The sequence below is a fragment of the Asparagus officinalis genome, chromosome 1 (assembly GCF_001876935.1).
Source record: "Asparagus officinalis chromosome 1, Aspof.V1, whole genome shotgun sequence".
In the NCBI taxonomy this organism is placed as follows: Eukaryota; Viridiplantae; Streptophyta; class Magnoliopsida; order Asparagales; family Asparagaceae; genus Asparagus; species Asparagus officinalis.
The window spans coordinates 69603872-69619064 of record NC_033794.1 but is presented as its reverse complement, the minus strand read 5'-3'; the positions used below and the strand labels follow the sequence as shown (position 1 = coordinate 69619064).

Here is a 15193-nt window from a genome sequence, read left to right as displayed (position 1 = left end):
CCGCGTACCAAATGGGGCCTAAGACCATAGAATGCAATTCATAGGCAGCTTACCAACTACACTAGAGCATCTTAGTTGATAAGAGTCTATTTGAATCTAAGGATATTATTATAGGAAACCATAAACCTACTTCTTTGAGTAACTAAGGAGGAATACACTATTATGGTTTATTTTTATTTTTATTTTTTGATGTTAGTCACTTAATTAAAACTAGTTCTTATGCACGTGCAAAATGCACGTGGTTAAATATCACAATAATTTTTTGTTTATTTTCTTACTATAAAATAAGTCAGATTAATTTTGAATTAAAATCTATAAACATGGATTATTACATTTGCCATAAAATTTATTTAAACATTTTAAAAAAATTATGAAATAGATGATTAATTTTGAAATTTTTTTGGGGTTAGGAATAAACAACTAACAAGTTTGTAGTGGAAGTTAGGGGAACGTAGTACATTCTTAAGAATTATTAATCTTTACTTAGTTTATTTATAATGATATGATCTCATTATTAACTAACTACAAGGCCTACTACTTTTTTTTTGTTGGGCCCATGTGAGTCCTCATTGCAATCAATGTTATACAATTTAAGTACAAAGGAAAATGGTGAGTTGATCAATGGTGTGGTTGGTGAAGGGAAACTCTAGCAGCTTAATTTGGTATGTGGATATATTATAGATGAAGATGGAGAATGGTTGTTTTGGAAATAGTGGGTGCGTGTGGGTAATTAATATGGTTTTTTATTTGTGTGATTTTTTTCGTTTATTTTTAAGATATCTCTAGTACTGTGGATATATATAGCTATAGCATTGTTACTTTCTTTTGATTTTGTTGAAGAGTTTGGGTGTTAAAAAAAATTAAATTATCTAATCCGGTTATAGTAGGATCATATAAGTTAAGCCTATACATGAAATTTATTTTAACCAACACCCATGTTTAAATATTATAATTGGCATTGAGATCTAAAATATGTGTGAGATTCTCTTTGATTTTTATACAAACAATATCTGTTTAAATAATAATAATACAATTAAACTTTGTGATCTGAAAAAAAGATCAAACATACAATATAAGTAATTACTTTAAAATAATCTAATCTAATCTATAGACAAAAAAATAATATGAAAATTATTGCAATTTTATAATTTATAATTTTTAAAATCTAATCTAATAAGAAGAAAATAACAAATGCATATACTTGTTAAAAGAGATAAAAATACTATGAAAATTATTATAATTTTTAATCCTGAAAAAAAGATCAAACATACAATATAATATATTACTTTTAATTAATCTAATCTAATCTAATAGGAAGAAAATAGATGCAAACGCTATGAAAATTATTGATATTTCTTAATATAAAAAAATATCAAATATACAATATAAATAATTACTTTAAAATAATCTAATCTAATCTAATAAGAAGAAAATAACAAAGGCATATATCTGTAGAAGGAGATGAAAGTGCTATGGAAATTGTTATAATTTTTTGGCTTATATACATTTGCATGTGATGTTGTTTGTGAGAGGATAACAATTGTAAATAGAGTTCTATTTAAATAATAAGAGTATAATTAAACTTTAAAACTAATTATGCAGTACCGTGAACTATTTGAATTTTAGTTGGTGAGAGATCGCCACGTTGTATTCTCATATCGTAGCTGTTTGTTTTAATATTTTTTTTATAATTTTGAAAACTATTTTGTCTATTTAATTTATTTGGTGGATTTTGCAAATACATCCACATTATGTACATTTGCAGGTCTGCGCTGTTCCTGGGTTCGACCTCTGGGACGGACATTATTTGTCTCACTAATTTTTTTATTTTTGCATATACGCCCTTCATCTTTTATACATTTATAAATTTGACATTTAATAATTTCATTCAAGTTTACATTTTTATTTAAACTATATCCGTATCTTCATACTATGTATATCCAATAAGAATTCATCAATTTATCAACTCACTCTTACTTAATGAATTAATATTTAAATTTGAAAGGTATTTTCGTTTACCGAAAGATTTTTCCAAACTTTGGTGCTTTTAAAGAGAGTATGACAATATATGTTAAATTAGTCTCTCAAATCACTGACCCATCTTAAGCCCGGCCCATTTTAACATGAACCCTAAACCCTCTATTCATCTCCTATTCGTCTCGATAAACATTCTCTTCCCCAGGACCAAAACCCTGATTCCCACCTTCAATGGCTTCTCCCTGTCTTCGGTCTATGAACCGCACCTCCATCTCTTCTTTCAAATCCTTCATCACGAAATCCAAGCTTCCATCATCCACCCGATCGCAGTCCTTCGCCTCTCGATTCATCTCCAGGTCATAAAAATTCATAGTAACTTCTCATTTCGCTGCAATTTCATTTTATTTTCTCAAATAATTTTGAAAAAAGTGAAAGCTTTTTGTTTTTAGGTCTCCTGTTGAATTGGGATGCGTCAGTGGATCTCTGTTCCCAAGCCAATCAGCCGTGCCTATGTCTGGGCTGGCTTCGCCTATGATCTTGACGTCAAGAAGCTTTAGCTCTCTCTCACAGGGTATATATACACTCTCAGACTATTGAAAAGTCTTTCAGATTTATCTAATTCCTTATCAAATTAGGAGTTGTTCAGAATATGCTTTTTTGTCAAGTTTCTTTGTGTTGTTAGTTATAAATATTGAGTAGCCTAATTATCCTCTTGTGCTATATGTATGCGTTTGACAGTTGAGGGTGTTATGTGTAATGTGCAAGTCTTTGAATTTTAACTTGCTTGAAAGCTAATTTGCTTGTATCCTTTCTCTTGTAAGATAGTTGATGGCGTATGACTGTTGATTGCATGTGCTACTGAGACTTTGAGAGTCCATTAGAACAAACAAAGCTGGAATAGAAAGATCCAATGCTATATTAATTTTTTAGATTAATCTTAGTTGTTTTTTTCTATATTAAATGAACTTTTATTTCGATTAAATCAAATCAGCAAAAGCAACTTGAGCTACATTCTCAGGATAGTAATCAAACCATACACATGGGTATATCAAGTGAAAATCCATGTTTGGCTAAAAATGAGCCAGATTGTTGCCCTCTCTTTGGATGAAGGTGGCGTGCATCCTCAAACACCAGCAAATCTTCTTTGATTGTATCGATTGCATGTCCATAATAGGAGGGGTTTCGATTCTCCTTCAGGGTTTCATTGACCACTTCCAAGGCATTTGATCCCACCACGATTCGATGGTAACCGTGAGCTCTTGCAAGTCGGATTTCCTATAAAATTCCCATGTCCTCCAATAGTTGAACTCTTCCATACCTGTAAGTCATCCTCCACTAGCAAGCATTATATTAGCCACTGAATTTCTAATCACCACTCCATAGTTAGCAATTCTATCTTCATCATTCAGTGCCACATTGGTATTAATCTTCATAAAATTCAATGGAGGGGGTTGCAATTTCATCTTTGCTCTTGTGGAGTTACACTTGTAGCACATTTTCTATTTGCCTCTTCAAAAGCTTGTTGTACCTCTAATGCTATTGTAACTATTTCTCGGCCATCTGTCAAGTTATCCTGCACTCTTCTCAAATTTCTAGAATACTATATAGCCCAAAGAATAATAAGGATTTTTTTCAATAATTCCACCCACTATTAAATTCCACTTGACCAATCCAATCTAAAGTTGAGAAAAATTATGACATTTGAAATCTTCCAAGATAGCTGCAAGGCCTCCCACATGCCTCGTCCATGCACAATAAAAAAGGATATGACGCCAGTTCTCAACCTCCCTTTCACACATAAATCCTGCCTTATAAATTTGCATCCTGTGCCTATTGAAATTGTCGATTGTTAGCAAAATAGTGTGAGCCCATCTCCATGCAAAAATTCGAACCATCAGAGGAATATCAAGTGACCTAAACTTCTTCCAGAAGGACTAGTTTGTTGAATCGTTGATTGTAAATTTGTTCTAGGAGCGTCAATATCTTCGACCTCGAGAGCCACATGGTATGTCGATTTTGTAGAGAAAGTCTCCTTGGGGGTTGCCTCGTAAATAAGTCTTATCATTTGATTTACACTTTACCAATGGAATTGATAATTTTGTCTTTGCCTCACTTTGTTGAAACATATCACTAATAAGCTCGCTATCCCACCTTCCATATTCTTCATCAATCAATGTTAAGACTCTTAACATCTTCATAGCCAACAGGGCATTCAGATTCAATAATTTTCCTTGGCATACCTGGTACCCAAGGCTCCCCCCATGTACGAATCGATTTACTGTTGGCTACTCTCTAAATAGCTTCTTTGGAAATTATTCTCCTCGCGGACAGAATACTTTTCCAAGTGATGGAAGCATTTCTCGAACATACAACATTCATGAAAGTTATTTCTTTAAATTTCTTGGATTTTAAAATTGTGCAAGCTAATGAATCAGTATGTCTCACGAGCCTCCAACATTGTTTCGATAGCCTTGCTAAGTTGAGAGCATGGAGACTGAGGCCCGTTCCTCTAAACTTCTTCGCATTGCATAATTTTAGTCAAATCTTCTAATGGAACCGTCGTTCCTCCTCTCATTGTCCCCACCAAAACCTGCCCATTATTGCATTTAAATCATTCGTTAAACCTCGTGGCAGGAGAAAACAACTCATCATGTACACCGAAATTGATTGTGCTATTGCTTTTATGAGGACCTACTTTCCTACATTTGATAGTAATTTTCTTTCCACTTGTTAACCATTTTCCATATTTTATCTCTTAAGTGATCAAATGACCTTCGATGAACCACTCAAGAACAACGTTAACCCCAAATACTTATCGCTGATCATTGACCTACAGATGCCTTAACAACTTTTAACTCTTTCTTTCTGTCATTATTCACATTCTTACCAAAAGATAGCAGATTTAATAACATTTCTCATTTGTCCTGATGCTTGCTCATACACCGTCAATACCTTCATTAGTTTGTCACAATTGTCCTTCGATGCGCGTACAAAAAGCAAACTGTTGTCCTCAAAGAAAAGATGTGATACACTTGAACTGTTACGATGTATACGAACATCCTGAATCTCACTACAATCTTATGCATTTTCGAGCAATGATGATACCCTTCCACACAAAAGAGACAATGATACGTGGTTAGCAGGTCTCCTTTGCGCAAACCTCTTGCTAGAACTATATTGCCGCTACATTTCCCATTAATAAGGACCGAGTAAGATATCAGTGTTATGCATGCCATTATCAATTGAGCCCCCCCTCGAATCAAGACCCAATTTCAGAATGATGACTTCCAAAAAATCCCATTCGACTCTATAGTATGCCCTTGCTCATGCCGAGTTTCAATGCTATAGAGCCTAATTTGACGTTGCGCCTATTATTCATATAATGGAGACATTCAAAAGCAACTAGCACATTATCAATAGTTAGCCATCTTGGGACAGAAGCACTTTGTGAATGAGAAATATTCTAGGAAAGGATACACTTCAATCTATTAATCAACACCTTCGAAATAATTTTATAATACACGTTGCCATTCACATCTCTTCTCACTTATTTTCTGGCCAACATGTCCAACACCCACCTTGTTCCACTGGTGCAGATTTCTTTCACATTCTTTTAGCTTGTGTACAACCTTCTTTAGAGACTCGTTTCCCCCTTCCATAACCCAAGCATCCACCACTTTCCTACAATCCTCTCTTGCCCACATGGCTTCAAACTTGAAGCTTCTTTTCCTTCTCCTACATTAGAAGGATGAACTCAATTGAAGCTTAATTAGTCTGTTGTATCATACTGCACCATCTTGCGTTAGCTAGGAATCGGTCCAACCTTTCATGAGTTCCATCCTCTCTTGCTGAATCCCTATACCATGTGATCATCCCATCATTGAAACCAAGATCAGCACAAATTGCACTCGTCGATCTCACCTCAAAAATCTGCCATTTGTGTTACAATCTCATTGAAATCTCCTCCTACAATCTTAGTTGTTCTTATTAGTAAAATAAGTTTTTTTCCCATTACACACCCCTCAAACCATAGTTATTTTTAAAAGGGTCAACTTCACAAAACCCCTTTAAATTTGGTCATCTTTGAGATAACCCCCTAACTACTTTAATAGGTATCAAACCCCCTTAACTTTAAAAGGTATTTGAGATAACCCCTCTGAACTTGTTCTGTTGCACTAAACTTATGGAAGATTGTTCACTTTAACCCCCTTAATTGACACTCTCAAATTTAACTTCTTATGTTCCAAGCACATGATAGAAATGAAAAAAATACCACTAAGATCTAAAAATAATATTGGAAATAATAAAAAAGGAAAAAGAGTGTTTTATGAGTGACGAGTATTTTCTTCATTTTTGGTCAAATGCTTGACATATGACACATTAGACTTTATGGTGTTACTTTTGAGAATTTAAGTGAAAACTCTTCAGAAAGTTTAGTGGAATAATAATATTGGAAATAATAAAAAAAGGAAAAAGAGTGTTTTATGAGTGACAAGTATTTTCTTCATTTTTGGTCAAATGCTTGACATATGACACATTAGACTTTATGGTGTTACTTTTGAGAATTTAAGTGAAAACTCTTCAGAAAGTTTAGTGGAATAGAATTTCAGGGGGTTATAGGAAAAACCTTCAAGTTAATGGGTTTTGTAGCTATTAAAATATCTAAGGGGGTTATCTCAAAATGGTCGAACTTAAGGGGGGGGGGGATTTAATGAAGTTTACCCTTAAAATTACCCTCTATATTGTTGTAATAACCAAGGTTTTAAGTATCGATTGTCGGGGATTTATCGGACGGTCAAAATCCTTATCGGATAGCAAAAATCGGGGATATATCGGGGATAAGTAGTATTTATCGGAGTAATATATTAGATGATGTATATATATAATATAATATAATAACTAAAAAATGTAATCTAACCATGCTTAATGAAATATAAACACCAAAACAGAAAAGCAAAGTATGTACAGTTTATTCACTAATTTCTTATATAAGTCCCTGTTACAGGAAAAACAATAAAACAAAGTATGATAAAAGAATAGTTATATAACTGATATTACTCAAAAGAGAAAGTGCGTGCGTGAAGGAATTACAAGAGAAGAAAAGCTCACAGCATGTGTATATAGCCATGTTTCTAGACAAAAAACACATGGTTGACAGAGGATAGGCGAGCGACGAAGTTCAAGATTGAAGTTCAAGAAGGCGAGCGATGAAGAGGCGCAGAGAACATGAGATGGAGATAACGGAGGAAGCGCCATACGAGAAAAGGAGCAGCCGTTAGAGACGAAGTTAGAGTTTGAAGGTCGGATTCACAAAGTTTTGGGTTTTAAGTTTCATATTATTAACAAAACGGGTCGAGTCGGGTTTTAAAAACTCAACAACTCAACTCAAAATGCCTGGCCGATAATCCCGATAATTTAGCCTTACTTATCGGCCGATAAGTGCCGATAACTCGCCGATAATCTCCCCAAAACGATAACCGATTACAAAACCAACTTATCCTAGAGAAAAGCTCAAAAATCCGATAACTCGGCCGATAATATCGATTATCGGCCGATATTTAAAACAATGGTAATAACTAGTGTGCTTGTCAACTTTTAATTATCTTTCAAATTTACCCCTTATCTTGATTATCTTAATTATCTTTCAAATCTTAATTAAAAAAAGAGACTTATTATAAGTCTCATAGCATAATAATTACTTGATTTAAACTTAGGTAGATATGAGTCATTTTTAAAAATTCATTAGTCTTCTTAACAAACTCTTCTACAGTTAACTTGGAGGGTAAAATTGAGGATGAGTCGGATGACTATAATTTGGAGGCTAAATTTGTTATATAATGATTTTGAGTGTATTTAAAATACCTAAATTGAATGATGTATATTGACCCAGTTAATATTAGCTTCTATATGAGCAAAATTAGGATAATTGATTTGTTAGTTAAAATTCTTTCGTGCCATTAATGATTAATGATAGTTACAGTTCACATATATTATTGGTTAGGCTTTTATCATATGAGGTTGTTGTGAATTGAGATTTGGTTTAGCATTGTTTAGATTAGGATGGTTGATCACTTGATTATTGAAATGTAATTACAAATAAGGGCCTTAGAAGATTTAAAGGGAGAATTGATAAATGAACATTGTTATTTATTTTGTTATCTAGTTTGAAATTTGATTTTCTCTTTCTTAATTACTTTGTAAGTTCAAAACGTCAATTCTTTCATTACATATTGAACGATATTGAAGCCTAACGATATTGAAGCCTAAAATATAAGCTACCGTTCCAAGAGTTATCGACAAATTAACAAGGACCAGCTGGATGAGCACTAATTTGAACCTTATCGAAGCTCCTATATGCTAAACGGATAGGATTCATCCTTCATCTAAGGCATCACAAGAAGATCGGCGGTTATCAGATGTCAGTGTTGGATAGTAGCTTAATTTTCCTGCTCCTACATTGGATGTATGAATTGAATAGTAGCTTAATTAGTCAATGCTCCAAATATGGGGATGTAAGTGTTGTACCTAAAGTTTGGAAACATACTGCACCATCTCGTGTTAGCCATGAATCGGTCCAACCTTTCATGAGTTCCATCCTCTCTTGTCGAATTCCTAGACCATGTGAACACCCCTCCATTGAAATCAGGGTTAGCACAAATTGCACCCCTTGATCACACCTCGAAAATCTGCCATCTGTGTTTCCGGATGATTTCACCCACCAATCTTCTCATGACCTCCTACAATCTCATTGAAATCCCCTCCTACGATCTTAGTTGTTCTTGTTAGTTAAAATAAGTTTTTTTTTCTCTGTTACACACCCCTCAAATCATAGTTATCTTTGAAAAGGGTAAATTTCACAAAACCCCTCAAATCACATAGTGGTCAGGTGCCAGTGTTGGTCTTGAACCCTAGTCATGGCTTTGTGGTGGCAAGAGCACATGTGCAGACTCTCCCATAAAATCTTCACCTGAACTTTGAATTATCATGCACTAGATTTCTGCTTGTTAGCATTTGTGGAGGGTCTAAGATAACAATCTTGATTATGAAATCACCATGTACTAGAAATAACTTGGAAGTATCTTGTTTATATTTTGCATTGGCATTTCGGAATTAGGTTTTAAATCAAAATTTAACTCTAGTTCAGGGTCTCATTTTGATTTTAGCTGAAGGTTTGTTTTTTTGATCTTTTTAGCTCTGGTCTGTCTTAGGTTCCACTCAGGTTTTGTCAAACTCTTGAACAAAACTTCTCTTGAAAAGAAATTCGCTTCTTCATTAATCTATTTATAATTCAAATAGAATCTTGATAAACTTTTATGAATATCATTGTTTTCAGCAAGATTTTGTTGAGTCAGTTCTCCATGTTGTGAAATCCAAGTGTAGATCAACTTGGCTCTTGTACCAATATAATGGGGACTGGCTGGATGAAGGCAATTTAAATCTGATTAGAGCTTGTATCTGATGAACATATCAGATCAAATCTTCGTCGAAGGGTGCCTGCAGAAGATTGAATCACTGAGCTTTGTCACAGCAGGAAAAGGATGTGCACACATCATTGTTTCGTCTAAATGTTCAAGTTCCGGATGGAGGCAGTTGTCGATGGATTTGCAAGGGAAGGAAACAAAGGGAGAAGGAATTAGATGGAAAAGTTAATGCTTGATAAAAGAAAAAGTAACTTTTTCTTGATTTTTTTGGAAATTTGATAGAAGGATGCTGCTGCTTTGATGTGGAATGGGGTTTTATTTATTTTTTATTTTTTATGTTGTAGAGAGATGTACAGTTAGGATTTTGTGGAAATAATTTGAATATTATATAAAATATGCAAATAATGGTTGGCTTGTTTCATGCGCATACACCTAATCCTTTGGTCCCCACACCCTTCCAACTAACATTTCTACTAGGATACTCGCAACGTGCATGCTAGTTTTTCATAACTTTTTTATTCTATCTCTACTAATACAATGAAATCCATAGATTCTTAAATAGAGTTGGACTCTTATATTTAGTGTTATTCCAATTTCAAAATAACTTCTAATCCTAAAATATTTTGAAATTTGAAACAAATAATATGTGTAATAGAATTTGAAAGAGACTAGATAAACCAACTAATAGATAAATCAAATATCATAAATGTTAAAATCTAGACGAAATTGTTATCCTAACTAGTTGCTATAGCCACGAGTATAGAAACCCTAGGTGGCCTAGGCTCCAGACATGGCATCTAAAGCCTAGATGGTTTTTCCATTTTTTTAGCAACTATTATTGATAACAAATGCTAATGTTATAGAAAAGGTCAGACATTGTTACATGTCAGACTGGCGCCTAGGTTGATTTCTTTTTTTGTCTAAGTGGTGTTTGAGGTGGTTTTCTGAAAGTTGGAAGAGGTAGTGGAGGTGTTCATAGATAGTGGAGGAGGCCTAAGAAGTTCAGAGGAGGTTGGAGGATGTAGAGACTGCAGTGGAGAAAATCACGGCCTAGAACTAAGCTGTGATGTCCGCAGAAAAGGCCCACATTCACGTAGGCTCTCCCAAGACCGAGGAGAGCGGCCTAGGTACTGCCTAGGCATTGTTTTAAATATCGGCCGAATAATCGATATTATTGGCCGAGTTATCGGATTTAAGAGCTCTCCGCTAGGATAAGTTGGTTTTCTAATCGGTTATCGTTTTGGAGAGTTTATCGGCGAGTTATCGGCGTTATCGGCACTTATTGGCCGATAAGTAAGGCTTTTTTATCGGGATTATCGGCCGGGCATTTTGAGTTGGATTGTTGAGTTTTTAAACTCGACCCGACCCGCTTTCTACAATTAGTTAGTGATTCTAAACATGATGATTTACATTTTGGTATGTTTATATTTCATTAAGCATGGTTAGATTACATTTTTTTAGTTATTATATTATATATATACACCATCCAATATATCACTCCGATAAATACTACTTATCCCCGATATATTCCCGATTTCCGCTATCTGATAAGGATTTTGGCCGTCCGATAAATCCTCGATAACCGATATTTAAAACCTTGTGCCTAGGTTGGCTAGGCATCCACTTTTTAAAACATTGTCTGTAGTGAATAAGACTTTAACAAAATCCTCACTTAATCTCCAGAATTTCGTCACAAAGCAAAGATGCATGTGTAAGATAGATTATGTTCTATGATTAACGTGATTATTATTTATGATTAACACCGTCGGTCCAGTCGCGGCTTCTACATCTTTGGATCAAGTCAAAATTATCTTCTAAGTCGCAAATCTTTATATGGCATCCCTTTGTGCAACCACTCCAGCAAGCATATTCCAATTTGCGATTTTGGGAATCTTTGTCAGTTTTTCTCTATCGATTGTCCCCTAACCACTCATCTTGATAGGGTTGAATGGATGAGCAAGAGACATCCTGTTCAACTTTCCACCACATCCCATTGTTATCTTCAGACCAGATTTTCTTCACAGTCACTCACATCAGTGCCTTAATGCTACTAGCGCGACTAAGTAGCACGACTAATTGTGTTGTCACCATTGCACTGACCAATTCCACTATGGCCGATCTGTTGCCATCATGATTCCCAGCTTATTCTCAATGATATACTAATCTATGTCAAGGATGAATAGAGCTAGAGTAATAGTATCTCTCCTTTCCTTCTCTGTGGGATCTTCTGTGAAGAATGATAGTAATAAAATGGTCATCATTTTAGCTGAATATCAGAATGAAGCATATCAAAATGATTCTATTGCCTTGGTCTCCATCAACTTGTCTTGTGATTATCTGTTATATGGTTCTATTCTTATTTCTTACTATTTGTCCTGAGAGTTTTAGAGTTACCCAATCCTTCTGTGAGGGCATCCTCTTTTAAGCAGTAGAGATTTAATGAAAAATAAATATGGTTGATTGCATGTGATATAAAGATTCATTGAAACCAAGAATCACCGCCAAAAGATCCATATTTATCTTAATTTTTTTAGATTGAATTTAGGTGTTCCTGTTAACTATGACTGTTGATTCAATACGAGGATCATTAGGACAATTAATTTGCTTGCTAAAATTTTTCTTATTATTAGTTGATGATTGATAGGATAATACAAAATACGTAATTAGTTAAAATTCTTGTTATTAGATGAGATTGTTAGGATAATTGTGATCTGATTGAGTTTGTTTAGATTAAGATGATTGCTTAGTTGGTTATTAGTATCTGGTTATGAAAATGGGTTTTAGAGGGTTTAAAAGATGGGTTGACGAATGAAAGTTGTTATTTATTTGTATCAGAGTTGGAAAATTTTCTTCGCTTGATCGATTGAGTTGAATAGAATAATACCTTGTGTTTATGGGAGGAATATTTTTCTTGATCGATCGATGGGTTAAAATCTTTCTTATTATTAGTTGAAGAGAGTAATACCTTGATCGATTAAGTTATTATTTAATTTGTTCTTTCTCATGAGGTTTGGGAGAAATTTGGGGGAAAATTATTTTTGTGGGGATTGTTGATAATTTTGTCAACATCCGTGCACAGTTGTGAGACTAGGATTTTAATGAAGGTTATGTTATGATGCCAGTTCTAAATAGGATAAGGATGGAGTCAGGCTGTTCAAGGAGATCACCATGGTATGAACTATTGAGAAGATGGTGGTGTGATAAGCTCTACAAGTTGAGCAATAAAGGAAAGATTTATGGAGAACCGCGATGGAAGATGCATCATTCTGAGGGAAGGCTCTCTTACGCCACATTTAAGCTCGGGCTAGACCTGGACAAAGGTGGTGACAAAGTGGCCAGTGTCAGGGCTCAGGGAGGTGGAGGTGTTTCAGGCCTTGGCACGGGACCTTATGGCTCTGAGGTTTAGAGTTTAGGTGTGGGAAGATGAGATGTGATACCATTCTAAGACTTTGAAAAGATTTTTTGTTTAATTAATTTAGAATTGAAAGAGGATAATACCTTGTATATATACTCATATTATAGGTTTGGTTGTCTATATAGAAGTCATAGAAAAATAAAGCTATAAGAAAGAAGGATACTATCTTTAACAATTTTGTTATTTTTATTTTGCAATTTGTTTCGTTTCTTATTTTCTTCCTTTCTTGGTAAGTGCAATCTTTTTTCGCTCCCTATAAATTATGCTAGCACACATGTCATTTTTCACAATCAACATAGGGTATTTGGTTCGTGCAGGGACATAAATTTACTGGTACTAGGAAGAGGACATGGGGTCTGGCGTATGTGTCCAGCATGCTTTCTCAAACTGCCAAGTATATAATTTATTCTCGTGCTGTAAATAAGTATTTACATTTATAACCAAACAGTGATATGTACTATGTAGTACTATTCTTTTCTAACCTGTTTAGTAATGGAAATATCTTGAAAAGAAATTTCACGGGAACAATTGAATTTTCTGATATAAAAACTGTCAAGTGTCAACCTTTCTAGAAACCCCTGCAGTAATCTCTTTTCCATAAATACTTCCTTTCACTTGCTTTGTTCCATACATCTGTTGTATATTAGTGCGTGTATAAGATAGTCTAGTTTTTTTTCTAGCAAAACCTGCAGCAGTCTCTTTTCCATAAATACTTCCTTTCACTTGCTTTGTTCCATATATCTATTTTATATTAGTGCGTGTATACTTAAGATAGTCTAGTTTGCGACTGCTAATGACTGTTTCTGTCCATTCTATCCTTCAGTTCACATTGATTCCAGAAAGGGAGATTAGTTTTACTGTTCAGCCTTTTGTTGGTACCCTACTTAAAATTTCCTAGCAGTGAAGTTTTTCATGAGATTATTTTGTAGTTACTTTATTATGCAAGAGTCATAGTATAGGGAAATCTGAGTAAGCTTAATGTGTGCTCTGCATTGCCTCTGATAAGATTAAGGGTAATGTTGTCTAGCATGAAAAGGGCTTGCATTTGCAAGTTCCTTGACTAGCAAAAGGCAGAAATATGGAACACATCATCAAGAAAAAATAAAAGGTAGAGAACAAAGAAAGATGCACATGCGTGTAGGCACCTACATTTAAACGCATGGATGGAGAAATCCTAATTGTAATTTTTCTGTGCAAATTAATTGCCGCTAGTCATTGATCATTTCAAAGTCAAACAAATAACAGTCATCTCTCAGCTTAACTACACTGAAACAATGGCAAGTGACATTAGTCGGACAATCGTATATGATTGTTTTTTTGCCAGAAGTTCCCCCCGCTTTGATATCCTTCTGCAGCGAGCAAATTACTATATCTTCGAGTTGCAGTCCATGCTTCTATAAAGAATATAACCAGATTGAATTACTCATCTAAGTTCATTTTTATTGTTGTGAGGAGATTTAGTCACATTTATCTAAAATATTCCGATGTTATTATTTTCGCCAGATCGACTCAATGGGTCATGAAAAACATCGCTTCCTCTATCTGCTGAAGAGACGAAGATAAGTTGCTGGTTGAATTTGTAACACTTGAAAAATCATGGTGGATGAGATAATTTGTTTGGATGAGCCTGGGGCTGAATTTTATGTTAAAAGTTTTTGGATTCAGCTGAATGTTTCTATTTGTTTCTTTCTCTTGTAATTTATATAATATTTTATTTTTCATATTAAATTCCTGTTTGCTTTCTCTCATTAACTGGAAGTTGTTTGATGGCCTACACTCTGAGCAAAGCGCGTGAAGATTTGTATGGATATGTTAATTCTAGAACTTTAAAGTCCATGCCTGCAGCGGTGCTAGATTCTCATGTGCTAGCATATTGAGGGTTTTATGTGTATGAATTCTTGTTTAGAGTTCATGATCAGAGTTGTATTGACAAGACTTGGAATGGAGCAGTGTGCTAGTTGATGATATTATTTTATTTATAGGATTTAGTCTAAATCTGTATGCAAGCTTTACCATCGCGCTATAATGCTGTCCTGTGGCAAATTGAATTAAATTGAACCCTTTTCGAATTGGGGAGATCTGCCTGTTTCGGGTTGGAAATAGTTAATAAAGATCTTTTTCGGATGAGGTTGGAGTTGAGGGCCCCTGATTCCTCTCCTGGCAGTCCTTTTGAGCCGAGCCATCTCCTGCGACAAATAGTTGGAAGACATCGGAATTGGTTTTTCCAGTGGTTTGGTTGTTCTGATGGTCTTCCGATGCTTTTAGTTAGATGGAGGAGAAGGGAGAAAGATGGTAGAGAAGTATACGCAAGACATAGGGTTCTCTTACCAAGTTCTCTCTTTTTATACAAACTTGAGGATAGATCGAGAAAGAGAAGAAA

At 34.7% G+C, this 15193-nt stretch overlaps 1 protein-coding gene across 3 annotated transcripts; it reads left to right on the top strand.

Moving 5' to 3' along the window:
* Nucleotides 2134-14637, top strand: LOC109825818. 3 transcript variants are annotated; one of them, XR_002243108.1, is made up of 4 exons: nucleotides 2137-2333; nucleotides 2427-2548; nucleotides 13131-13207; nucleotides 14317-14637. XR_002243108.1 is itself a non-coding variant. In XM_020392730.1 (3 exons), exons 1-3 carry the CDS (start codon nucleotides 2209-2211, stop codon nucleotides 9625-9627), a joined length of 426 nt encoding a protein of 141 aa, XP_020248319.1. In that variant the 5' UTR covers nucleotides 2134-2208; the 3' UTR covers nucleotides 9628-9642. The 3 variants fall into 3 exon arrangements, 1 of the variants encoding a protein (XP_020248319.1); XM_020392730.1 differs by lacking the exons at nucleotides 13131-13207; nucleotides 14317-14637 and adding an exon at nucleotides 9449-9642 and having other exon boundaries at nucleotides 2134-2333; XR_002243106.1 differs by lacking the exon at nucleotides 13131-13207 and having other exon boundaries at nucleotides 2143-2333; nucleotides 14317-14587.